Below are 26,642 nucleotides of genomic sequence, written 5' to 3' on the forward strand. Positions count from 1 at the left end.
CATAACAGAAACAATACATCTTGTCAGCTGCTCATGGCCCGTTTGCAGTTAAAGTGTACCAAGAATGGTGTCTAACAGGTGAAACAACCTCCACTGATAGAACTGTAAAGGATTATGCAAAGTGGATGTTCATGGTGAGCAAAGGGTGCAGCACACTGTACAGGCTCAACGGCAGGTAACCGTGACAGTTCACATTGCAATACAATATGCGGAATGCAAGAACAATATCCCAAATGACATGGAACAATATTCCACAGCAGATGACCAAATAGACCTCTCCTCACCGCTAATCAATGTCAATGGCAAATGCTGTGATGTCAACAACATACTGGAGGACTGGAAATGAGTGTGCTGATTGGATGAGTCCAAACACATGGTGCAACATGCCAATGGATGTCTTCACATGTTGCGCAAGCAACATGAGTTCATGGACCCACTACCCAGGCAGGTGGCAGCGGTTGCTTAATATGGGACATGTTTAGCTGGCAAGAACTAGGACCCCTGGTGTGTACGGAACAATGTGTCACTGTGGGTCTACTGGCACGTGAACCTTCCATAATGATAATGCACCATGTCATCGAGCCTGCACTGTGCATGAGTGGTTCAAGGAACATAGTGAAGATATCAATCATCTTGATTGGCTTCCAAATTTGCCTGACCTCAATCCACTGAACACCTGTGGGATGTTTTGGAACGGTAATTGAGGCATACATACATGCAACCATTATCTGTTCCAACAACTTATGGAAAAAACTGCAGGAAGCATGGCTGCAGAACCCGATGGATTTCAGACATCTAATGGAGTCAATCCCTAGGAGATTGTTCAAATTATGTGTAGCATGACTTTGGCGATTTATTATGCAGTTCCAGAGTAAAGTGGTTACCTATGGAGTTAGGTTGGTTTCCTGCAGGCAGAAGGCAATGGGGCCATATTGTGCAAGACCTCAGACTTAAAACACTTTAAGAGTGGTAATCAATGGACACTGCTCAACGTGGACTAATGTTATTAGTGGAGTTCCTCAGGGTTCAGTGTTGGGTCCATTGTTTTCTGTATTTATAAATAATATATTGATGATGGAATATCAAGCTTAATGTCCAAGTTTGCAGACGATACAAAGGTTGGCAGGATTGTTAAGGACACTACTGATGCTATGCTGCTGCAACAGGATCTGGAAAGGTTGAGCAGATGGGCTGAGAGGTGGCAAATGAAGTTTAACATTGACAAATGTAAAGTACTACATATGGGAAACAGTAACCCCAGATCAACGTATCAACTCTGTGGTACTACGCTGACAGTGGTAGAGAATGAAAAGGACCTGGGGGTAATTGTGCAGGCAGATATGAAGTTCTCTGAGCAGTGCAGACGAGAGGCAAGAGTAGCTCATGGTGTCTTGTCAATGATATACAGGAATTTTTCTAGGAGGGATAGGGATGTGATTATTCCCTTGTATAAGGCATTGGTCAGGCCACACCTTGAGTACTGTATACAGGTCTGGAGGCCTCATTTCAAGAAGGATGTAGAGCTGCTGGAACGAGTACAGAGAAGGGCAACAAGATTAGTGAATGGAACAAAGGGTTGCTCTTACGAAGAAAGGTTTAAGTTTTGCAAATTACAGAGTCTGGAGACTAGGCATTGGTGAGGTGATCTGATAGAGGTGTATAAGGCTTTGAATGGCTTGAGCATGCTCAATGCCGATAGGATTCTTCCTCTTGCTCAGAATAATCACCTGAGAGGGCATAAATTCAAATTGAGGAAGGACGGATGTCGGATTGATGTGCGGAAATTTGCCTTTAACCAGCGGGCAGTTGGTTTGTGGAATAGACTTCCATCACTTGTTGTTGTTGAAGTTGATAGCCTAAACAAATTTAAGGCTCTGCTGGACAGGTATTTCAAACGAACGGAGGGGTGAAATGGAAGTAGTGGTTGTGTTTTTTTTTTTTTTTTTGGCTGATGCTGAATAAGCTTGCTTTCTTGCATCATATGCCTCTACTAATGCTAATACTTTGGCATTAAACTGTGCAGTCAGTTTGGTTATGTATGATTACAGAGTGCTGCATGGGTCCACTGTATTAGATTGGCAACTGAATCCACTTAGCATTGTTTGTACCCACAGTCCACAATTAAAAAAAAAAAAGTCTTTTGTAATAAGTTTTCCACACATCAGTAATATTACAACAATTATAATAATACAATTAGCCATAAATTAAAATAAATCAATCAATCATTAATATTAATATTTTATTGTACATAATACATAAAAAAAATACATTAAAAATGGATCACATTCGTAATATAATTAATTTTATGAATTTTTAGTAAGTTGCTAGGCAGAAACAAAACATCAATTTCTGGCTTCAGCTGTATTCTTTCCTTTATTAGCAATCCAGATGCAGAAACTCTTTGACTTGCTGCACTAGCACTGTTGGCAGGGGTGATAAGAATTAATTCCATCCCATTCTCCAACAGAGAAGAGGAGTGTACTTGACTAAGGACTGGAAAAAACAATATCCCGTAAAATTTTATTTGCCATATCGGCATGGATGATAGTGCGCATTTTACAAATATTGTGTAATCGGCCAAAATTGTAATTGCAGTTCGAAATGGTGGGGGTTCACCCATATCTTCCCCAACTTCCAGCTTGATTTGAAACTCTAAATACACATTTTAATTATATATTCTAATTTTCCCCCTTAAATGTATATTCTATTAATTTAATTCTTTAATCTGTAATTTCTCTCTGGAGAATTTCTGGGAATTAAATTGTTTACTCTATTTTACTATCTTCATACATCTCATCTTTATATCCAGAAATTCTCCAGAGAGAAATAACAGATTAAAGAATTAAATTAATAGATTTGGAACATGGCCTAAGTATTATAAAAATTCAAATCAGATATACACATAGACCATTTTGTATGCATGATAATAAACTACTTAAATTATAGTAGTGATTTTGAATTTGTGATAAACAACCCTAACTTAGTGTTCCTTTAGTCTTTTCAGTTTCTGGGGAACTTTCAGTGATGTTCTTCTTTAAGTTTTGTGCTGAAAGCTTTTATTTTTAGTGTCAGTTCATTTTCTAATTCTGAAGCAATGATTGTGCTAAATTATTTACATCCAAAATCTGGAACTGCATCTGACCTGCAAACAGCAAACTTTCTGAAGACTCAGCCTGAGGCAGGATTCTCTATGTGGTATATCAAAATGTGGCATAGGTAGTTCCTCCTCTGCAGACTGCTTGTGAGTACACAAACTCCTAGCACTTATAGTAGGGGTTTTCTTCACTTAATGTAGCCTGCCTTGATCACTGTTGGTGGTCTGGGATTTTCAAAGGTAAGGATTATGTTCTGCATGGAAACCAACAACTTCTTGCTTTAGTTCTTCATCTGACAGACTGACCAGGTCATACAAAATGTTGAACTTTTGTAATTTCTCAAATTGTTGAAGCAGTGCCAACTTCAACTAGTAAGTCTTGGATATCAGTCAAATTAGTGCAGTGATCTTAGGTGACAAACTGTTTTGGGGGAATGTGCAATAGGGAAAAAGAAATTTTCCTATTGCACTTTCCAGGCATACATTTTTGCACTGAAAGAGGAGAGAGCTTTCCAATAAGTTGGTCTTGTTTTGAATTCATAATGAGGAAGGTTTGACTGTGGATTCTGTGTGCATCAATCTTTTTATGCTTCGCTGAGGCAGAATGACTTATTATACTCTGTAATTTCCCTCTGGAGAATTTCTGGGAATTAAATTCTGTTTACTCTATTTTATCCTGGAAGGGAGAACTTTTCTATCCAGGTTACCAGTCCTGCCACATGGAGGGTGGAGCAGTATAGCCTTGTGATCAAGCAGTAGTAGTTTAGTATGAACACACACACACACACACACACACACACACACACACACACACACACACACACACACACACACACACACACACACACACACACACAAGAAAATAAAGAGGGTTGGGCAGGGCATAGAGGTTACTTTCCTACCTGATCTACTAGAAAAGTACTTTCTTTATTATGGACTACCAAAATGGGTTTTAGGATAATGGTTTAAATAAGAAAAATGATTATTTTTTTAAGAAATGGCATAAATTTACTAGCAAAGTCCCCTGTTCACAAAATTGCTTAGCATGTGGGGGGGGTAGGCAATGCATTCCATTCATCATAAAAACTGCAGCTAAATAAACAAAACGCGGCTTACAGCCATTTTAAACAAATCAGCACCACTTTGCAATTGTTACTCTCCAAAATGCATTACTTGGAGTATATTAAAACCAGCAAATTCATAGCATTCTATTTCACCTCTGACATATGTTCTCACAAAATTCAAGAAGGCAAATGAAGAACAACTGGCTACCCAAATATGTGTTATCTGCTCTTTCTTAAGCTCGTGCTAATCACTGAGATAGTCAATTTAATGAAGAAGACAATGCAGACAGGCTGCCAGAGTAGGTCATGGGGTCTTGTCAATATATATATATATATATATATATATAGAGAGAGAGAGAGAGAGAGAAAATTTTATGAATTGCAGTCATTTTTTTTTTTTTTTTTTAAAAGGTGTTTGTATATATATGCATCTATTGTCTTTATCATGTCCATCCATCCACATTTAACAAAAGTTCTCCCAGTGAGCAGATTTTCATGAAATTTTATATTTGGACCTTTTGAAAATAATTGTAAATCTTTTCCAAATTTCATTAAAACCATCAATAGAAATCTGGTAACCATTATTTTTTTCCATACAAATTATATGGAAGAAAGAAATTCAGAGATTAAAACAGTTTTTTTTAATTTTTTTTTTTAAATAATGAAAACCCAAAAAGAGAGGTATTAGAACCTATGGTACTTAGTACCATGCATGGTTTGAAGGTTGAGAAGATGAAAGAAGATATTTGATGACTTGTTTTCAGTATTTAGATCAAACGTGTAATGATCCAATCAGGTACATCCATTTCCTCGGGGTATTTGAAACATATTTTCATCTTCTCAACCTCCAAACCATGTCTTCCCTTAATTTTTCAAGATGCTCTATGTATATCTCCCAATGATTATCTGAAGGTTTTTTACCACCTTTCAATTGTTTTAAGTTTGAGAAATACTGAAAATCTCTGCATGCCAATGAAGAATCTATATAGGCTTATCTTGATTTAGAACCGTAATAGAATTGTGCAGGCTTGAATGATGCTAACATCTTTCTTTATCTTGGAGTCTGTTCTGTAATTCCTTAAATTTTGAATACAGGTCTGCCAAATAGAACATATGGTTCTTACACTTTTTCAACTCATCACATAGTGATGGATCTATGCTCATAAGAAGCACCACAGTTGAGTCATACAAATCGACAAGTCTTTGCAAACTATCACCTCTTGACAACCATCTTACTTCAGTACGCAAGTAATTGGTTAACGTGTCATCATTCTTTTTCATATAACATGGCAAACAGACATGAATTAAGTGTATGCGCTTTGATTTTATTAACTGATCTGATACACACTTTTAGAGCATCATGCAGTTTACCACCGAGTTTCTTTGCTACAAGTTGATGTTTGTATAACACACAATGAACAGTGGAACTTCTGTAACAGCTAACCACTGCAGTTATATTGCTGAGGGAAACATTGTTTTTCTTAAAGTACTCTTCCAAACACTGTAAAATTGCCTCACCATTTCCATCAACTTTCATATACTTGGCAAATAAAAACTCGTCAACAATACATTTTTGGCATTGGCTATAATACCTCACATAGGCCATTAGAATATTTGAACTGCCAAAAGTTGACTCATCAAGTTGGATGGAGAATTTCCAATTTTGAAGCTCAGACACCAAGGTTTTCTCCACATCATCAGCTATCTCATCAATGTGTCATTGCACTATATTTGCACTTAATGGCAAGCATTTTAAAACAGGATAGGAATCCTCCATAATCACTTCAATCACCTCTCTAATTGCTGGTATTATAATCTCCTCACAAATGCTTTTCCTTTCTTTGCTATAATAAAAGAGATATTGAATGATGCCTTCAGTCCTCCTTCATTATCAGCATGAGCAGATGCTTTAAAAAAATATTTAAATATCACCGATTTCTGAATTTTTCCTTCAGCGCCTTAAAAAATTTAAGATCTTCGTTTTTCTTATCAGGATGAATCCATTCAATGTGTTCTTTCATCTTCAAAGGTTTCGTGGCATCATTACTAAGTTTTTTCACATAAGAGGCACATAGGCACTGTTTCATTGTTAATCAAAGGCACAAATCCAAATTTCAAAAATACTCTTGTGAATATTGTTTTGAATATTTATTGCCTTAAAAAATTTAAGATCTTCGTTTTTCTTATCAGGATGAATCCATTCAATGTGTTCTTTCATCTTCAAAGGTTTCGTGGCATCATTACTAAGTTTTTTCACATAAGAGGCACATAGGCACTGTTTCATTGTTAATCAAAGGCACAAATCCAAATTTCAAAAATACTCTTGTGAATATTGTCCCCCCCCCCCCCCCGGATACATTACTGCTCTATTGTACAATGGCAGCCATTATACAGTAGAGCATCGATAATCCGAAATAAGTGGGACTGGGGGTAGTTCGGACTTCTGATTTATTCGGATTTTCAAACTTGTTAATAATACTGTTCCAGAAACTTAAAAAAAAAAAAAGGCTTAACAAGTTTAGAAATAAAATCACCAAGTTGTATTTACATATTTTTATTCATTTGTTTTAACAAATGGAACTTTCAGCTACAATAACACATATGTACAGGCGTTAATGAAAATAATTACTTATTTTTTTGCTGCACCATTTTCTAACTTTGTTTCTTTGCTCTCTCACTCTTTTCAGCAAGAATAGTTAAGTTGGACAGCATTCAGTTTGTTGCTCGTACCAAGCCATTGCAGCTCATATCAGCCATTCTCTAGCGCAGCGAATGCCTCAATATGTGTAGGCCCAGTGTTGATGTCATTTTCTTTGTAGTCATCCGTATCATTTTCAGAAGCACCAGTTTCTTTTACATTCAAAATTTTGTTTTCATTTAAAACAGGAAATCCAGTAGCATCAAAATCATTTTCCATTCATGCCCTTACATCACCTTCATCGCAATCTTCAAACACAAGGATTAACTGAAACACGTTGATCATCTCATTCGGTATTTGTCCCTCATCTCCTTCACAGTTCAATTCTGCTCATCTCCTATGGTTTCTTCTGTCCACAGAAGAAACCACACAGAATTTAAATTCCCATGCATCTTAGGTGTTAACATGTAGTTAACATGTAGCAGCTGTCCTTGAGACTTTTTTTATTTGTAAAAGCTACAATGCTTTGTTCTAAAAGTTAACGATGCAAGACTTGTTTTTTGTAATTCTCTCCAACTTCTTGATGACTCCCGGTCCATCGGTTGGAAGAGTGTGGTAACATTTGATAGAAGATACATGACTTTGAATCCGCTGTCTAGGACAAGCAAGACCTTACCCATTTTGCCTTCTCATTCATGATACTTCTTGACATTATAAATAAAATGGTTGATAAACCATATCAGATTACAAAGTGTGTTGAATAACAGATTACAAAGTGTTAAGTTAGTACTTATGTATATTAATTAAGCTATGTATGTAAGCGTAAATTTATTTTTATTTTAATGACCTGTGGATAATATTCTTCCAATTTTCATGTATCACTTAATTTTGTTAATTGGCAAGGAATTAAAAGTGTAAGTTTGTTATTTATATCTTCATTTTTATGGCCTGTGGAAACATTCCTCCAATTTTTGCTTATTAGAATTACCGTTTAATAGAATCAAAATTCAATTCGCAAATGTGATCACAATAACCAGCACTTACTGTAATCATTTTATGCCATAACCATAAAAAAAAATAAATAAATAAAATAAATGCTCAGTCGGATTATTGACGTTCAGATTTTCAACGCTCAACTGTACTTAGTGGGGCTGTAGCTCAATTTATATTTTAGAGTAAGTGCGGATGTGAAACATGCTGAAAGTAAGAAAGTAATTGGGTTAGATTTACTCTCAATTTAGTATTCATAGTATAACAATATTAATAATAATAAAAAAAAAAGTAATGGTAAAGTTCTGGGGAAACTATATTAGACCAGTAAGTAAATTAAAAAAAAATAATTTTGAGTCGTTCAAAAACGACTAAATTTTCTCAACATACGCTATAGATATTTTATATTTTTGTATTAACATCTGGCTATTTCTCCTATTTCTGGACTTGGCCCGAAATTTACGAATACGAGTAAAAACATTTAATCGACCTCTTGAAGTTTATCATCCCTGTAGATTCTATTAGTGACCTATGGGGGTCCTGGTTTAGAAAAAGGACAACATTTTAAGACATTCTTGAGATTAAAATCGAGACCACGTATATTTGTGAAATGCATAAGGAAGTTTATGTGAGGTTTAGGTCTTTTTGCAGATATTATTATAGAGTTTAGATCTTATTACAAAGTACTGTTAGCTTTAGATAGTCTATGCATGCATTGTTATGCAAGAAAGTGGTGTTGTAAAGATACATAAATGTAGAAAGAAAAGAAACTTAAAATTTTATGGGAGAAGAGTAATAAACATTAGACAGCTATAATTAAACTGAATGGCTAAGTTCAGAGAATATAAAACTATATGTTTTTTTTTAAAGCATTCTATAGAGTTCTAATTTTGGTAATCATTTGGTAAGGAGATAACTATATTTACTTTTCACTTCTATTAATCACAGAAAAAGAACAAAAATTCAATTTAAGAAAACAAAAATCTTAAGGTTTCAGACTTATTCAGCTTATGCTGAATAAGTCTTGTATTGAATATGCAAATTTGGTGTAAATACCAAATTTGCATATATGAATGACTAATTGCTGAGATATAATCCAGAATTCTGCAGTCATTTCAAAATCAACAAAATCAAAATTCTATAATTTAGCATAGGGAACAAGCAAAGCCAAGAGTACAAAATTATGTCAGGCACACATTTGAATACAACATATGTTAGAATGCAGTAATTCTCTCTCTTTCTCAGCTTGTCTAGACACATTTGGCAAAGCATGGAAGTTATTCAAGCAAAGCATGGAAGTTATTTGAAATTTGGTATCGCACACAGATGGCTAAGCATAAATCTGGGTCTACCTTCATTAATTCTCATCACATGTCACAAGAATTGTGGATGAATCTGACTAGTGAAAATAATCCTACAGTGTACAACTATTTCTGCATAATAAGATACATAAATGTAGAAAAAGGACAACATTTTAAGGACAACATTATACAAATCCCAATAATTTCTTAAGTTACATATAAATATTTCTGAATAACGAGCTGTGGAAAATAATCAGATTTCACTTGCAAGGCAAGACAGCAAGCAATAAAAATATTGCTATAAAATATTAAAGTTAGGAGTCATTTTCAATATAATAAGCACAGTTATATTTAGAATGGGAACAACTTTATCATCCATATTATAAGTGAAATGTTATAGCTGAAAATAAAATTTGGTTAGTTTTTTCCTCAATTTTTTAACATGGATACATAATTACCAAAAGACAACAGCAGGTGTTTTTATATAAATAAATTTCATTTTGCACACTCCCCTCCATACTTTAGTTTTATTATTTTGCCATTACACTTAAATTTTAAGTGCATTTTTAAATTTGAAATATCAAATGAACAATTATTGTATTTTTTAAAAAATAATGCTGTACTTTAAAATAAAATACAGCATGATACACTTATATACTTAAAACATAAAATTTAAAAATTGCCATTTCTTACAATTCCACACTTCCAAATGAGCCACGTTTACAAGGAATCCAATTTACAGCATACTACATAAATAGAAAATACTGAACAAATAAGCCACATAATCTATAATAATGTCTAATAGCATATTCCTGGAAAATCATAGTTAGGTGAAAATCAGCATCTCAAAAATAATTTTCCATCGAAAATAGCGTAATATTTGGGTTACATTCTGGATCAGATTGCGGGACTCCGAAGAATGCGCTATTTTGGGCTATAAATAATACAAGTGAATTTTTTACAGCACTGCAAGTTATAATAATATACAAACTTTCCTCACTTGGCATCATGCCTTTAGCAGTTTTTTCCATTCTAATTGTTATTTTATATCTGAAAAGGATGTCACATGCTATTATTTACAAAAATTCTTAACTGAATTCATTGGAACTGACAAATACTCAATTGGTTCTCCTCTCCCATTATTACACTTGGCTACAGTTGTTTATAAAAATTTTATCACCTAATTGAGGGAATATACAGCAGAAAAGACAACTTGTGGCCAACACTACTCTCAACACAGCAGCTGTTTTCCATCTGTGAGGCAAGTTTTCTTCTGCCAGAGTCTATAGTAAAATTTGTGTTTTGCCATAAACTGCTTTTTTTTTTTTTTTTTTAATGTTCATGTCATGTCCAAAACATGCAGTATAGCCAGGAGCAGTACACTGAGGTTGCACTGTACTTTTTCTTTATTTTCACCCTTTATTCTTAGATCATGCATGGCACTAAATCAACATAAAACCATATACAAACCTTTAACTATGCACAGAAGCAGAACTTTGAAGTATTCCTGAAAAATAAAAAAATAATAGTTTAAGATTGTTCAGCAAAGATATGAAGTATACATAACTATGTACAATTGTCCAAGGCAGTCAAACCTATAATAATAATAATGCTGCTTTAATGGCCAGAACATTAAAAAATATAATTTTTAATTTTTTACATTTAAAATAAAAATATAATTTCTATCATCATCAGCCATTTTCAATCCACTGCAGGATGAAGGCCTCTCCAGTAACTTTCCAGTTTCTTCTGTTTGGTGCAATGGCCATCCATTTACTACCCACAAACTCATGAATTTCATCTGTCCATCTCCGTTGCTGTCTTCCAGGTTTTCTTCTAGCTCCTCCATTCTGTTATTCTCTTAGTCCATCTGTCATCATGTCTTTGAGCTGTGTGTCCTGCCCAAGATCCAAGACAATTTCTATACTTACTATCAACTGAGAATAAGAGGAGATGAATTTTGTATATTATCATCAGTCTAAGAGATGGGTAAGGAAAGGCTATAAGGAAGTGATTCTATTCAGCAAGTTAACAAACAAGAGCTTCAAACATGTGCATCATGGAAGGACTAGCCCATGCATTGGGGATGCTTTGTTCCCTTGATAGTAACAAGAGTTGGGCTTATACTCACTTCATCATTATCCACGAGTTTGTTGACTTAAAATTATTACTTTTGTTTTTTAATTAAATGGCATCACCACCAGACACTGAATGTTACTGGTCTCTCATAGAATGATCTCGTAGATGGCTAGGTGGCCTCAATTAAGTGCTATGAGCCAACACAGCCCAGTAATAAGAATGTAATGTTCCCATAATTTTTGTTACATTTTAATTGGAATGTTTTCCATTCCTCACGCTGCTTGCTTCTAGTTTAGCTAGACACACTATTTACCACTGAACATGAAGTTGCTGAGGACACCCACCATCTGATGAAGATGAGAAAATACTGAAATATTCAATGGTGATGTCACAGAGAATCTTAAAGAATATGATATTTGCCTCTTTTAGTGATGCAATTTGATTAAAAAACAAAATTAGTAATTTTAGGTCATTATCATGGATAACAGCATTGTTTCAAAAGTAAGCACAAGTCTTGCTGCTGCTGCTGCTGTCACTGGAGGAAACAAAGAATTCCCACACAGTAAGCGAGAAAAACAGAATACAAAGAAGTATACTATTATAAATAAATCTTTATTCTGATTCAATTAAATACAGCATAATGGCATATTATGGCAACAAACACCCGAGGCTAACATCTTTCATAAATACAGCAGTGGTTCCCAACCTTTTTGTGCCCATGGGCACATTTGTGTGTGTGTGTGTGTGTGTGTGTGTGTGTGTGTGTGTGTGTGTGTGTGTGTGTGTGTGTGTGTGTGTGTGTGTGTGTGTGTGAGAGAGAGAGAGAGAGAGATATGGGTACCAACCATACAATCTGAGATAATAAACCACAATGTGCAAAATAAAATGGCAATATTAATTACGAAGTGTGCAGACGAAGCATTTTGAGCTCATGGGAATGGATATGTTTTTTTGTAGAAGAATCAGAGAAATTTACCTCGATATGATAAGTAGAACATTTCTGTATGCTACTCTCCAGAAAATAAAACGTTTTAATTTCTGGTGCGTAGCATACAGAAGCATTCTATCATACTGAGGTAAATTTCTCTTATTATTCTACAAATATTGAAATCACGTAGCACATATTGAGTATTATACATAGCTCTGGTTTATACTATCAAATGAGATGTGTTTTTTATAAATTTTTACTGTTTTGTTTGATTAATTAACATATTAAATTGTTTAACAAAGAATCACATTTGTTAGGTTATTTTTAAATTTAACTAGAGGTTTTGTATTAACTTATGACTTATTATTCATAAAGCTTTTGTATCGGTGTTTTGGTACAAATATAGTAGCACGTAAATAGTAGTGTAATGGAACTGTAGTTTTAATTGTGAAAAATTAATAGCTTTCTGGCATATTTTTTTGCTTTTAGCAAAGAAATATTACTTTTGGTAGGGATATAACTAATTTAAAACTCTGCAAACATAACAGTATAGCGTAATACATATCAATGCATTTAAAAATCTGTGAGCTTAGTGTAGTAAAGGTAAACTGCAGCCATTATCAACCCACTGCAGGATGGAAGCCTCCTCAACAATTCATGCTGAGGGAAATGGATATAATCTGCCACACTGGTCCAGTGCAGGTTGGCAGATCGATCATATTTAGCAGTCAGGGGCTTGAACCCCAGTCTACTCAAGGAGCATGTGCTACTGCCTGCTCCTGACCAATCAGCTACGGAGGCCCTATCACTTAGTAGTATTGTCAATAAATCAATTAAATTGTATTTAAATGAAAATCATACCTGACTAGAACACAAAGGAACAGGCAAAGTAGTAGTGAGATTGTTGAGGCTTGGGAGAACCAAAGGAGCGATTCTCCTACAAATCATGGCCTAATGAAATTAGGCCATGATTTGTAGGACAATGTGCAACTTGTGCAATGGTTGAGGACTTCTTGGAATAGGATATGATACAGCCAAGGGGGATGTTTTTGTATATTTGGCACAACAAGTGAGATGAAATTACGTGTAAACTCAATGTTCTGATAGGCATTTATGAGAGCTTGAAGGTGCATGTCCCTCGAAGGAATTTAAATGGGAGCCTCATGAAACTCTCAGCTTCCCAAATTAATGCCAACCAGAACTCACACTTGTGCATCAGGCAACCCACAATGCAGAATGAGCTGGTCCCACAGGAATTAGTTATGGTTGGTGACTGTATTGTCAGGGAGATAGAAAATATATTGTGCAAAAAGAATAGGTGGAATAGGAGCAGAGGTATTTCTGCCAGGGCAAAAAGGTTAATGGCATTGTACAGCAGATATCAACTTATAAGATGATGTCTTGTAATACTGCTGTACATTTTTTATACACATCAAAAATGTACAGCAGTATCACAAAACTTAATGTCATAGTACATGTTGCCATTAATGACATTAAGAGTAAGAGATGTGCAGAATTACTTAACAAGTATAAGCCAATGCTGAAAAAAAGTCGCAAGTCATGGTTAAATTTGAAAGTGTCTGCAATTCTGCCCAGACACGATAGGAGGGAGTATATGACAAGAGCCTTGTACATACCAACTAAGAAATATTGTTCAAGGTTTAGGCCTAAATGGTTGTCAGATGAACTAATGAGACATGTGGCAGAGAAGAAAAATGCATGGGATACATACAAATTAATGGGTGACATGGAAGCCTATGATAGATATAAGTTGGTCTGTAACCAAGTCACAAAGGAGATTAGGCAGGCAAAGGCAGACTATGAAAAATCCTTGGCAAAGGATGCAAAGAAAAACAGAAGAGTTCTTTACATACTTGAACTCGAAAAGGAAAGGGATGAATCAGATTGGTCCACTGGATATTGATGGTTCAACAGTTGAGGATCCTGCTCAGGTGGCTAACAATCTAAACGAGTATTTTGCATCTACATTCACGCATGAGGAGTTATTCAGGAAGGAGAATGATGTAGGTAAAGTAAACATTGGCAGTGAGCTGGATGATTTTGTAATAACTGAGAGGAAAGTGGAGGAGAGATTGTTGAGGATAAACATAAAAAAGGCACCTGGGGTGGATGGGATCTATCCAGTTATATTAAAGGAGGCAGCAAAGGAAGTATGCAAACCCCTAGCCATAATTATGAGAGCTTCTTTGGACTCAGGGGAGGTACCCATAGACTGGAGATGTGCAAATGTAACCCCAATTCACAAAGGAGGATCAAAGGCTGACACAAGTAATTATAGACCTGTTAGTTTAACTTCTGTTCCAGGTAAATTAATGGAGGCACTGGTTAAAGAAGCACTGCAGGATCATCTAGACAAGAATTCAGTTATAGCTCAGACGCAGCATGGTTTTGTTAAGGGCAGGTCTTGCCTGACCAATTTGATTGGATACTATGATGTAGTCACAAAAGAACTGGATGCAGGGAATAACTTTGATATTATATATTTGGATCTTAGAAAGGCTTTTGATACTGTTGCACATGGAAGACTGCTGCACAAATTGGAGCAGTGTGGCATTGGAGGCAAATTGCTGCTATGGATAAGGGGATGGTTGAGTGGCAGAAGACAGAGAGTGGTAATCAGTGGACACTGCTCAACGTGGACTAATGTTATTAGTGGAGTTCCTCAAGGTTCAGTGTTGGGTCCGTTATTGTTTTCGGTGTTTATGAATGATATTGATGATGGGATATCAAGTTTAATGTCCAAGTTTGCAGATGATACAAAGGTTGGCAGGGTCGTTAAGGACAATACTGACGCTATGCTGCTGCAACAGGATCTGGAAAGGTTGAACAGATGGGCTGAGAGGTGGCAAATGAGGTTTAACATCGACAAATGTAAAGTGCTGCATATGGGAAACAGTAACCCCAGAGCAACGTATCAACTCTGCGGTACTACACTGACAGTGGTGGAGAATGAAAAGGACCTGGGGGTAATTGTGCAGGCAGATATGAAGTTCTCTGAGCAGTGCAGATGAGCTGCAAGAGTAGCTCATGGTGTCTTGTCAATGATATACAGGAATTTTTCTAGCAGGGATAAGGAGGTGATTATTCCCTTGTATAAGGCAATGGTAAGGCCACATCTTGAGTACTGTATACAGGTCTGGAGGCCTCATTTCAAGAAGGATGTAGAGCTGCTGGAACGGGTACAGAGAAGGGCAACAAGATTAGTAAATGGAACAAAGGGTTGCTCTTACGAAGAAAGGCTTAAGTTTTGCAAATTACAGAGTTTGGAGACTAGGCACCGGCGAGGTGATCTGATAGAGGTGTATAAGGCTTTGAATGGTTTGAGCATGCTCAATGCCAATGGGATTCTTCATCTTTCTCAGAATAATCACCTCAGAGGGCATAAATTCAAATTGAGGAAGGACGGATGTCGGATAGATGTGCGGAAATTTGCCTTTGGCCAGCGGGTGGTTGGTTGGTGGAACCGACTTCCATCACTTGTTGTTGAAGTTGATAGCCTAAACAAATTTAAAGCTCAACTGGACAGGTATTTCGAACGAACGGAGGGGTGAAATGGGAGTGGGTTTTTTTTTTTTTTTTTTTTTGGCTGATGCTGAATAAGCTTGCTTTCTTGCATCATATGCCTCTGCTAATGCTAATGCTAATGCTAAATGAATTTGGCTATGGAGATTTTGTGCAAGGGTCATGGGACAGAATTTTTCTCAGCATAATTTGTGCTTGTTAACAGGAGAGACTACTTCTTGAGGGATGGGATACACTTAAACATAAAAGATGCAAAACTATTTGCTGACGCTATTGACACAGTGTTAGGTAGGCTGGACAAATGTGAGTGGTTTGGTTGATGCTATGTAAGGTTTTTTGCTTTCTAGCTTCTTTTTGCCATTACTAATACTAAATGTAAGGATGGCATCCATCTGAATAAACCTTGTTTATTCAGATGTACTTGTCCCTTGAATATTTTTGCCAATATTGTGAATTTGGCATTCACTTCACACCATTGGCTTTCTGCCTTGCATTCTTTAATCTTTTAAATCAGTCAACAATACTTACTCTAGATTCTAGTTATTTTTATAAAGAAGGGCAAATAGGAAAATATTAAGGTTATCACAGGGCAGAGAGTGGTATGAGAAAACTTTTCTAGTCTGAAAATTGTTAGTATCCTTGAATTACTGAAACTATCCAAACTCATTAAAAGTAGTATAGGATGTGTCAAATAATTTAAAACATTTAAGGAAATATAAGTATTTATGGTTTTTACCATAAAAAAATTTATTTTGTTTTTTTCCTGAGTAGTTTCTTAACAGATTACTCGAGTGTTATTTTATTGTATGGTATTACATACAGAGGTTATAGAGACATACAGTGCCATAGTTAGCTATAACCAAAATGGTGAATATACATGAGAAAACAGTCTTTTGTGGCTTGTATAAATTCACCAATTTTGGTTTGTTGAAAATTGCAGGATGATTGGGGGGGGGGGGGGGGTATTAAAAGAACCTCGCTATGAAACAAAGACATTAAAGAAGTTGTGATATGAAGTGCCTAGAGGATCACCCATTCACTTGAGTGCATACTTGGAAAGGTTGTTCATAAGACAATCTTAACCACACAGTTCATAAGAAAAAGTTCAAGAGTGTGTGTAGTAGTTGTGGCATGTGATGCAAGAAAGCAAGTGTATGAGCTTATGCAGCATCAGCAAAAAAAAAAAAAAAAATTTTACAAAACAATTCCCTCTAAATGTTTGTCCAGTTCCTCCTTAAATTTATTTAACCTATCAACTTCAACAACGACAGATGGAAGTTTGTTCCAGCAATTAACCACCCGCCGGCTAAAGGAAAATTTCCGCACATCTATTCCACATCTGTCTTTCCTGAATTTGAATTTATGGCCCCTTAGGTTCGTAATCTGAACAAGTGGAAGAATCCCATCAGAATTCAGTGTGCAACCCATTCAAGGCCTTATACACCTCAACCAATCACCTCGCAGGTGGCTAGTCCCTTCACCAATCTTGTTGCCCTTCTCTGTACACTTTCAAGCAAATCTACATCCTTCCTAAAATGAGGCCTGCAGACCTGTATGCAGTACTTAAGGTGTGGCCTGACCATTGCCTTATACGGAGAGACAATCACCTCCTTTTCCCTGCTAGCAAAATTCCTGTATATCACTGACAAAACCCCATGACCTGCCCTGGCAGCTTATCTGCATTACTCAGAAAACTTAAATCTGACTTCACAATTACTCCTAGGTCTTTTTCATTTTCTACCACCTTAGGTGTAGTACCACACAGTTGGTACGTTTCTCTAGGGTTACTTCTACCCATATGCAGTACTTCGCATTTGTCAATGTTAAACTTCATTTGCCACTCCTCAGCCCATCTGTCCAAATTTTCTAGATCCTGTTGCAGTAGCACACTGCCATTACTGTCATTAACAACCCTACCAACCTTTGTATCATCTGCAAACTTCAACACTAAGCCTGATATACCTTAATCAATATCACTGATAAATATACAAAACAACAGTGGACCGAACATCCAAACCTGTGGGAGTCCACTAATAACATTAGCCCATGAAGAGCAGCACCCATTATTTACCACCCTCTGTCTTCTCCCACTTAACCATCCTTTTATCTATTGTAGCAACTTACCCTTAATACCATTCGGCTCCAATTTGTACAGTCTTCCATGCACAACAGTGTCAAAAGCTTTCCTGAATTCCAAGTATATGATATCAAAATTATTTTTTGCATTCAGTTCCTTTGTAACCACATCATAATACCCAATCAAATTTGTCAGACAAGACTTTCCCTTAACAAACCCATGCTGTGTCCGAATTATTGCTGCAGTCTTGTCTAGATGATCATGCAATGCATCTTTAACCAGTGACTCCATAATTTTACCTGGAACAGAAGTTAAACTAACCGGTCTGTAATTACTCGTGTCACCCTTCGATCTCCCTTTGTGAATTGGGGATAGATTTGCACATCGCTAGTCTGTGAGGCGATGTGCAAATCAGGCGACCTCCCCTGAATCCAAGGATGCTCTTTATTATGGCTAAGGGTTTGCTTACTTCCTTTGCCGCCTCGCCTCCTTTAATATAACTGGATAGATCCCGTCCACCCCAGGTGCCTTTCTTATGTTTAACTTCAACAATTTCTCCTCCACTTTGTTCTTAGTTATTGCAAAATCATTAAGCACCCTGCTACAATTTGATAACCTTCTGGCATTTTCAAACTTTAATAACTCCTCATGTGTGAATGTAGATGCAAAATACTCATTCAGTTTGTTTGCTTTTTCTCAGTAGGATCAACAGCTGAACCATCGATATCAAGCGAACCAATCAGATTCATCTCCTTCCTTTTAGAGTTTATATAAGTAAAGAAATACTTGCTGTTTTTCTTAGCATCCTTTGCTAAAGATTTCTCGTAATCTGCCTTTGCCTGACTAACCTCTTTTGTGACTTGATTACAGACTAGCTTATATCTGCCATAGGCTTCTGTGTCGCCTGATAATTTATATGCATCCCATGCATTTTTATTCTCTGCCACGATTCTCATTAGTTCATTTGACAGCCATTTAGGCCTGAACCTTGAACAATATTTCTTAATAGGTATGAAACTTTTAGTAACTTCCATGATTAATTCCTTGAATTAATCGTGTTATCAACAGCAAATTCCCACTTAGAATTTGCTGTTGGTAACATCATCAGTTGATCCCATTGTACAGAATTTAAAAACTGTCTGAGAGCACTGTAGTCACCTTTATGGAAGCAAAAACCCTTTCCTTTACCCCTGATGGTAATTATACCTTTAAGTAAATCCCACATCAGTACACCGTGATCACTACCACCTAGTGGTTCCTTTATCTGTAAATTCTTAATACACAAATGATCACTGCTGATTACCAGACCAAGAGTATTACCCTCTCTGATTGCCTCTTGAACATGCTGCTGCAGAAAACAATCATCCAATAAATCCACAAAAGTCTTATGCGAGTGACCAACCCACAAGTTCCAGTCAGTATCTGGGAAGTTAAAATCGCCCGTTATAAGACATTCTGATTTACTAGCCCACTTTATTTCTCTGTACAATTGTTCATTGTACTCATTTGAGTCATTAGGCCTATAACACACTCCTACTCTTATTTTTGCTTTTGCAGTGCTTATGTCACCAGACTGACTCAACAGTGCACTGTCCATCTATATCAACTGAATGCACTTCTTTTGATTTTATGTTTTTCTTAATTAACAGCATAACATCTCCTCCCTTCTTATCCTGTCTATCCTTTCTGTACACATTGTACTCCCCAAATTCACATTCTGCATTCCTAATATCTGTGTGACACCATGTTTCTGCTATCCCAACAATATCCGCCTTTGATGTCTTGACCAACACTTAAAATTCATCAAATTTATTTACTATACTTCTAGCATTGGTATACATCCACCTATTCTTATTCTTAGTTACCCTAACACATCCCATATAACCACCTGTTTCACGATGACTGCCATCAGTCCCTGAAACCCCCAGCACCCCTCACTCCAGGCTGCTGCTTATTCTAATAGAAGCAGTGCAAGAATCACCTTCACCTCTGCTTGCGGCTACTTTTAACCTTTCAGTCTGTGAATCCCCCCCCCCCAAGCTAGCAGTTTTCCGATTCACCTAACACTGCCTCTATAGCATCAGCAAATATTCTTGCACCCTTTCTATTTAAGTGTATCCCATCCCTGTAGAAGCAGTCTCTCCTGTTAACAAGCACAAACCAGGCTGAAAAAAATTCTACCCCCGAGCCTTGCACATGCCCTCCAGGGCCGAACTGATTGACAAGGCTCTCATCGTGTACTCTCTCCTATCGTGTCTGGGCAGAATTGCAGACACTTTCAAATTCAACCCTAACTCAGGGTGTGTGTGTGTGTGTGTGTGTGTGTGTGTGTGTGTGCGCGCGTGTGTGTGTGTGTGTGTGTGTGTGTCAACACACTTGATCTTTTTCTTATGAACTGTGTGGTTAGGATTGTCTGGTATCCTAGTAGGCAAATGAAAAATCTGAGCAACATTATTAGTAATTGCAAAAGCCTTAGCATCTCAACCAGCTGGACCTATGAACATTAGTCACCAAGGAAAATTATCTCACAGTTAGGAAAGTTGGACTGGAAAAAGTCAAGTTTCAAAGAAAGGAAGTCAGAGAGTTCCAAATGATTAGTGGAGCTGAGAGAATGATAGAAGCAATGGATAAATTTAACAGAATAGGGTACAGAGATTTTAAGCCAGAGGAAATTCCAAATTACTGTCTCTGACAGGGAATATAAGAGTGAACACATGCATAAGTACCACTTTTGAAGTGAAAGAATCATATAGCAAATATTTGAGACAACTGAGATGAGTAGTGGTTGAATCAACCAATAATTGCGATTCTGTCAGAAAAAGTATAGGGTACTTGGCAGTCTAAATGGAAATGGACATCATTTAGATTGGAACTGAGACTACATACATTTGTGAAATGAACAAGGAAGTTTAGATCTTTTTGCAAATAAGTTTTTTTATTAGCCTGACTTCATGATGTATTCAGCAGTGAGAAAAAAGTGGGGAGGATATGCTGTATGATATAATGAAATTTTTGATATGGCATATGCATAGCAAGAATTTATCAGCTCCTTGACATATGACATAACTTTATATAAAATCATCTTATAAAATAGTGTAGAAAATAAACTTCAAATTCAAAGGAATGCAAATTTCTAGGTTAGAAAGCTGTTTATTTTGATTCTTCTGATTTAAGGGATAATAACTTATTCCTTAAACCAGAACTATTCATAGGGAACCATTGTTAAGATTTTGGCAGCTAGTCACTGGTACTTGGACTCTCTCCAATCACTATCTGGCACAGTAGAGGCAGCAAGATTATATACTACCTGATCTGGATGCCTCCTAGAGATTTTTCAATAGGTTCAGTTCAATGAATGAATGAAGAGACTGAATGCCCATCCTCATTTTTTGACAAATATGAGCTATGTAGTGGTAGAAGTCATGGAAAAGAAACAGTCTGGTACTATGAGACATGCTCTGAAAAACCTATAGAGGCTGGCCTCGATTAACGCGATTAATTCATGCCGCGACGCATCGCGCAAAACGGAAACGCGTTAATCAAATATAATAATCAATGGGAAAAATTATAATTGGTCCTTGACCTTCTGGAATGTCCATAAATAATTTTAAAAATACCTTTTAAATAACTTTTTAACTGTATATAATGTAAAAGATAATGAAAATAATTATGGAATTAAATGTTTATTGCATAAAACCTAACGAAACTGTTAGGTGTTTCTTTTGGTGTGGGTGCGCCTTGAAAAAATTACTGAGACATTAAAGGTGCCGTGAACCGAGAAAATTTGGGAACCTCTGACATAAAATACACAATGAAGAAATGACCGTTGCGGAAATATTTGAACACTGTTGACTTTCTCTTTTCATCAATCAATTTCCGATAGCCGACAACAATCTTCTCTGGGCCCTGGCGAAATAAATATCGCAGAGAACATCAAACCTTTTGTTTGAGGTTCTATGCAATACGAAAGATTTCAGGTAATTCTTTTACCGTTATCTCCTTCGCAGTAACATTTTCATCTGGCTCATTTAAAAATTTGAATTTGCATTTAAAAATTTGAATTTTTAAATGCAAGTCTGCATTGACTTTATTAGCAGGAGACAAACACGTCTTCTTCCGATGGTTGATGGAACACACCGAGGCGGGCAGCAGGCAAACGTTTGTTTATTGACCGTATGACTCGTGGTAAGCTTAACGTGCAATTCAAATCTTTTTCAACTATCGCATAAAAAAAAAAAAAAAAAAATCGCGTTAACTGGAAATTTGCATCGTGTAAAGTGAAAAGTGGTATCATTTTTCAAATAGCGTTAACTGAATATCGCGTTAATCGAACTCGCGTTATGCGAGGCCTAGCTGTATTGCAGGATTCTAAAAGTTTCAGAACTAGGATTTTCAGTTTCGAGAATACCTCACATTAAAATCATAAAAATATTTCAATAATTAAAATGTCTAAAGAGTTTTTAAGATGTTTTACCATGAGTACATAATAAGATAAAGGGGGGAAAAATCCCTGATTCGCTTAAGGTAGTTCAAATTTCTGGTTACAAGGTGGATGACATTAAGCGCACCAAAAATTGTGTGGCAAATTAGCAGTGCATCAGGAAAGGAGTTGAGGCACCCTTTCTTCCTCCAGAATGGAGTTTTAAAGAATTTCTTTTATGACTATACATCATCAATTAAAAAATAATTAATGATGGGGGGGGGAGGGAAGGACTAATATCTTTTTGATTAAAATTTCATTTTCTTGATTATTTTCACCAGTGCACCTTCTCAAATGATTTTTAGGCACTTTTGCAAGAAATACCTTTATCCAATAATTTTCTTCATAAGTATAATTTGAACATGCATCACATTTTACAATTTTCCAGCCTTTATTTCTAGGAAATATATCACATATCTATTATGTTTATTAATAGATAATATGGAGTATACCTGTTCCCCCATGCTAGTATTCTGCAGAGTACATTGAAATATACATTCCTCTGTATATAAGAGAAATTAACATCAAGATTCACAAACTCAGCTTTGCCAAGTTTCTTGTATTTATTGCCCCATTTTCATAACATGTGACTACGTTCAAATAAACTGCTAACAGTTTGTTACTAATCTGTGAATATAGTTTATGAAAGTGACAAATAAAAATGAGATACAAAAACATTTCTAAGAAATAAACAAAAATGAGTTTTGAATTTGTCACTGAACTTTTAATTCCGGATGCACAGTCAGCACCAAGCATAGTCAGATCTGACCCCAGCCTCGTTCTAATTTTACAACTGACAAACTGTCATGTATATAACACTAATATAGACACATAGCAACATTTTGAAAATTTAGAAACAACAAACGAAAAAAAAAAAGATAATAATAATAATAAATACATAACAAGCAGTAATCTTCAACTGATGCCAAATTGGCTTATTTTGCATTTATTTATTGCAGATATCAATAGGGCGGGGAAGACCTTTGTTGTCGACATGAATATTCATAATAAAATTCCTTGATATTACCTGACACAGAGGGTGGAGGGTTATCTTCTTTCTCTACTATTTCAGATTCTACAGCCATCTGTTTCCCCTGAAATTAGAAAACAATTATGAATTTAAAACAGCATGATATGGGGAAACAAACTAGAAACAGGAAGCAAATCACTGTTTAATAAGACTATGTTTTAGGGTGTGCAACCTTTTCCTACTCATGACCTATCTATATGCATAGGGAACAATATTAAAAATATTGTCAGTCCTCGTATAGCACGATAGTTGTATTCCTAGAAACCCTCGTGAAATGCAAAATCGTGCAATATAAACAACAAGCCCTATGGGAAAAATGGGGTTAGGTGCCGACCACCCAAGATTGAACACACATTTGTAACCAAAACATTACCAAACACAATAAATAATCGTAATAAAATACGTAAGTATTTTATTATGACTATCACGTAATAAAATATTGCTAATGCTTTTGCTTCTATCGTAAGCAAACTTGTTTTTTGTTTGATTTTCTATCCAAACAGATGACAGCCTTTCCATCTCTTCCAATTCTTTGTGTCTTAATCTAATGGATTTTAATTACACTTTGAGTTGTTCCTGCTATGAAAGTTGTTTTTATTTTCTCTGCATTCTTTGTAATTCTCGGCGTTGCCTCATTTAGGTCTGTAGCACGTGCAATATCACATGGTCTTTCATTTCGCTCAAAACGTTTTGCAATTTCATATTTTTTCTCTATCGATAGAGGTGGACTGACCATAAGCCTTACCAGGGAAACCCCGGTGGGCCGGAGGCCGGTGTGATTTTGGCCATAAACGCTAGTATGAGGCCACTACAAAATTTCCCGGGTAAGAATTTTTGACCCAGTCTGCCTCTGTTTATCGATATTGCTTTTCTTTTCTCTCTGAATCTGCAGTGTCTTCACCAGGACGGTTCCTTTTCACACCTTTTAAGTATTTTACTCATTTTTTAGGGAGTAAAGCACAATTACAAAACAAGGAGGCACGCTTGATACACATAAACAAAGCTGTGCGCGTGTAGCAACTGAATAAGCAACACCGTAAAGGCAGAGATACACTATTAACACCTCACATTTTACTAAAGCACATTTCTAGGGGTTACTACCATAAAACAATAAAAACAATTTCTGCTAGTGGAATCTGTTATAAACTGGTAAACTCAATATAATTGCATTTGCGATTATACCGATAGCTGGAATTGTGTTGGTTTTTACGTTATTATGGTGAAATGTGTTTCCCCTTCACTGACATAAAACACAAATACATTTTCAGAATCTTCTCTTCGTTCCTAGCGTGTTGCGTTCAGTTGGGGTGATTCCGCATTCGACTGCCATTTCTTGTAAACACAAAGGCAAATCGTGCATAAGCAAATTCGGTTCGTGTTATATAAGATATGGTTCTCCTATTTATAAATCGTGTAGTTTTTTTTTTTTTTTTTTGTAGTTATTGGCGCATCGGCTTCTGTGGCCATAGTGCACCTCCCAAGGTTTTTTGCAGTACTTTGATCCAAGCCTGAGGCGGGATTTGAACCCGCAACCTTTGGGTTGCCAGGCAGGCGCTTTACCCACCTGGCTAGCCTGGTCGGCAAATTCGTGTAGTGTAAACATGTGTTATACAAGGACTGACTGTATGTCGTCTATAGGTTTTGAATGGTATTTATTATATTTATACAAGGATGGTACATTATAATGAATAGAAAAACTATCACACTTTACTGTCCACGCATTTAACCAAGAATGTCATGTCCATACAACAGACTAACAAATACAATAACAGACATCAAAAAGTGGAGGATGAGGTCAGAAGGCATGTTTCAACTACAATTTATTTATTGTATCATATTGTGTGTCAGTGTACAAACTACAATGGCATCAAAAGGGTGTGTCACCAATTAAGGAATTTTGGAAATAAGAACCAAATATAATGCCTCATTGAGTAAAAAGACTGCACAGGTATTCAACTGCAGTAATCGGAAACCAGAATGGAGAAAACACATGATTTATCAGGCTTCGATTTATCCGGCTCCTCCTAAACTTGCACTTACCATGGGTGCAAGATAACTGCTTTTCAGAAACAAGTTACATTTCTGAAGAGCAGTTATCTCTCAAGAGAATAAAAGGCTAAACAGAACAGTAGTTGTTCAGGAGTACAGATTTTGAGAACAAGTGGAAAAAATCCACTTGTTCTCAAAAACTGTTCAAACTTGTTCTCATCAGGATCTGGGGCTTTTTTTGCATCAAGATAGTTCAAAATCCTTCTGACATCCTTTTGACCACAGGAAGCATTGAATGGAGTCCACTGGGAATTGCAGAAGGTGGTTTACCAAGATCATCAATACAAGAGTTTGAAGAAAAGTAGGATGCTAGCAGATCAGTTTTATCTTTTGATGAAGTGGTAATAGACCATATTGGTTTGGACAGAGGCGGAAACAGAAATGGGAAAAAGTTGGTTGCAGCCAATAGCTTTGGCAAAAGACCAGAATGCTTGGCTACCATTTGGACAAGAAGCAAGTTTTTCTACTCTTAGCCTGTTACGAATCTAGTTTGGACTGATTAATAACTACTTTACAGTTCTTGGGAGCTTTGGTGTAGGCAGAAAATGAAGGAGATTTAGATACAAGTCAACTGCAATATGCAACATTTTAATCTTGAACAACCTTAGCATATTTATTGGAAAACCAAGGTTTAGATAAAGGACGAGATTTTAAGGCAGAGTGTGGAATAAAGGATGTCTTCCCTATAAGAATAATTTAACAGACACGATCTGTTGACATCACAAGATTTAAAACAGTAATCCTACTAAGGAAAAAAAATGGAGCAGATCATCCCATTTTGCATCTACAATGTAAAACAACATGAGGTTGAGAATGCCCACAAGAGAAAGGCTTGGTTTGGTTTGGTTTGGGTTTTATTGGCGCATCAGCAACTGAGGCTATAATGCGCCAAATACCGGTCATATTATAAAAAGTTAAAACATTCAGTGACCTAAGTAGTTAGGCCACCATGTCCAGATATATAATAACAGGTATATAAAAAATAAACCAATAAAGAGATAACAATAACAATAACATAAATTTTAAATACAATTAAAAACTTTTATTGATTTAAAATAGTTAAAAACAGCAGACACGTTGTCATTGTCGGATAAAATCTGACAGAGTGTATAAGGTTCAGTCAGATGATTAAAAGCGGTAAAACGGGTGCTGCTAAAATCTGGACAGTCAATTAAAAGGTGTCTAATCGTTAAAATTGTGCCACAGGACACACACATAGGAGGGTCATCAGCCCTCAGCAGAAACGAATGAGTTAAATGACTGTGTCCTATGCGGGTCCGGGCAAGAACAACTTCCTCCTTACGATTCCTGCACAGACTAGACTGCCACGGTTCAATTACAGGCTTTATATGATATAATTTATTCGCAG

General features: G+C 36.3%; 1 protein-coding gene across 2 annotated transcripts in view; it reads right to left on the reverse strand.

Annotated features, from left to right (window-relative positions):
• Positions 1-9,785: 9,785 nt before the first annotated feature.
• The window catches only part of LOC150083174 (E3 SUMO-protein ligase RanBP2-like), a 621,501-nt gene continuing 604,644 nt past the window's right edge, over positions 9,786-26,642 (reverse strand). The window contains exons 33-34 of one of the 2 annotated variants that reach the window (XM_090377889.1): positions 23,222-23,288; positions 9,786-10,594 (exon numbers count right to left, since the gene is read on the reverse strand). In XM_090377889.1, the coding sequence (XP_090234015.1) occupies positions 10,560-10,594; positions 23,222-23,288 (102 nt within the window). In that variant the 3' untranslated portion in view covers positions 9,786-10,559. The remainder of the gene's footprint in view (positions 10,595-23,221; positions 23,289-26,642) is intronic. The other variant, XM_090377888.1, reaches the window with a different exon arrangement.

This window comes from Mastigoproctus giganteus, chromosome 7 (assembly GCF_048544385.1).
Source record: "Mastigoproctus giganteus isolate SK-2022 chromosome 7, ASM4854438v1, whole genome shotgun sequence".
Taxonomy (NCBI): Eukaryota; Metazoa; Arthropoda; class Arachnida; order Uropygi; family Thelyphonidae; genus Mastigoproctus; species Mastigoproctus giganteus.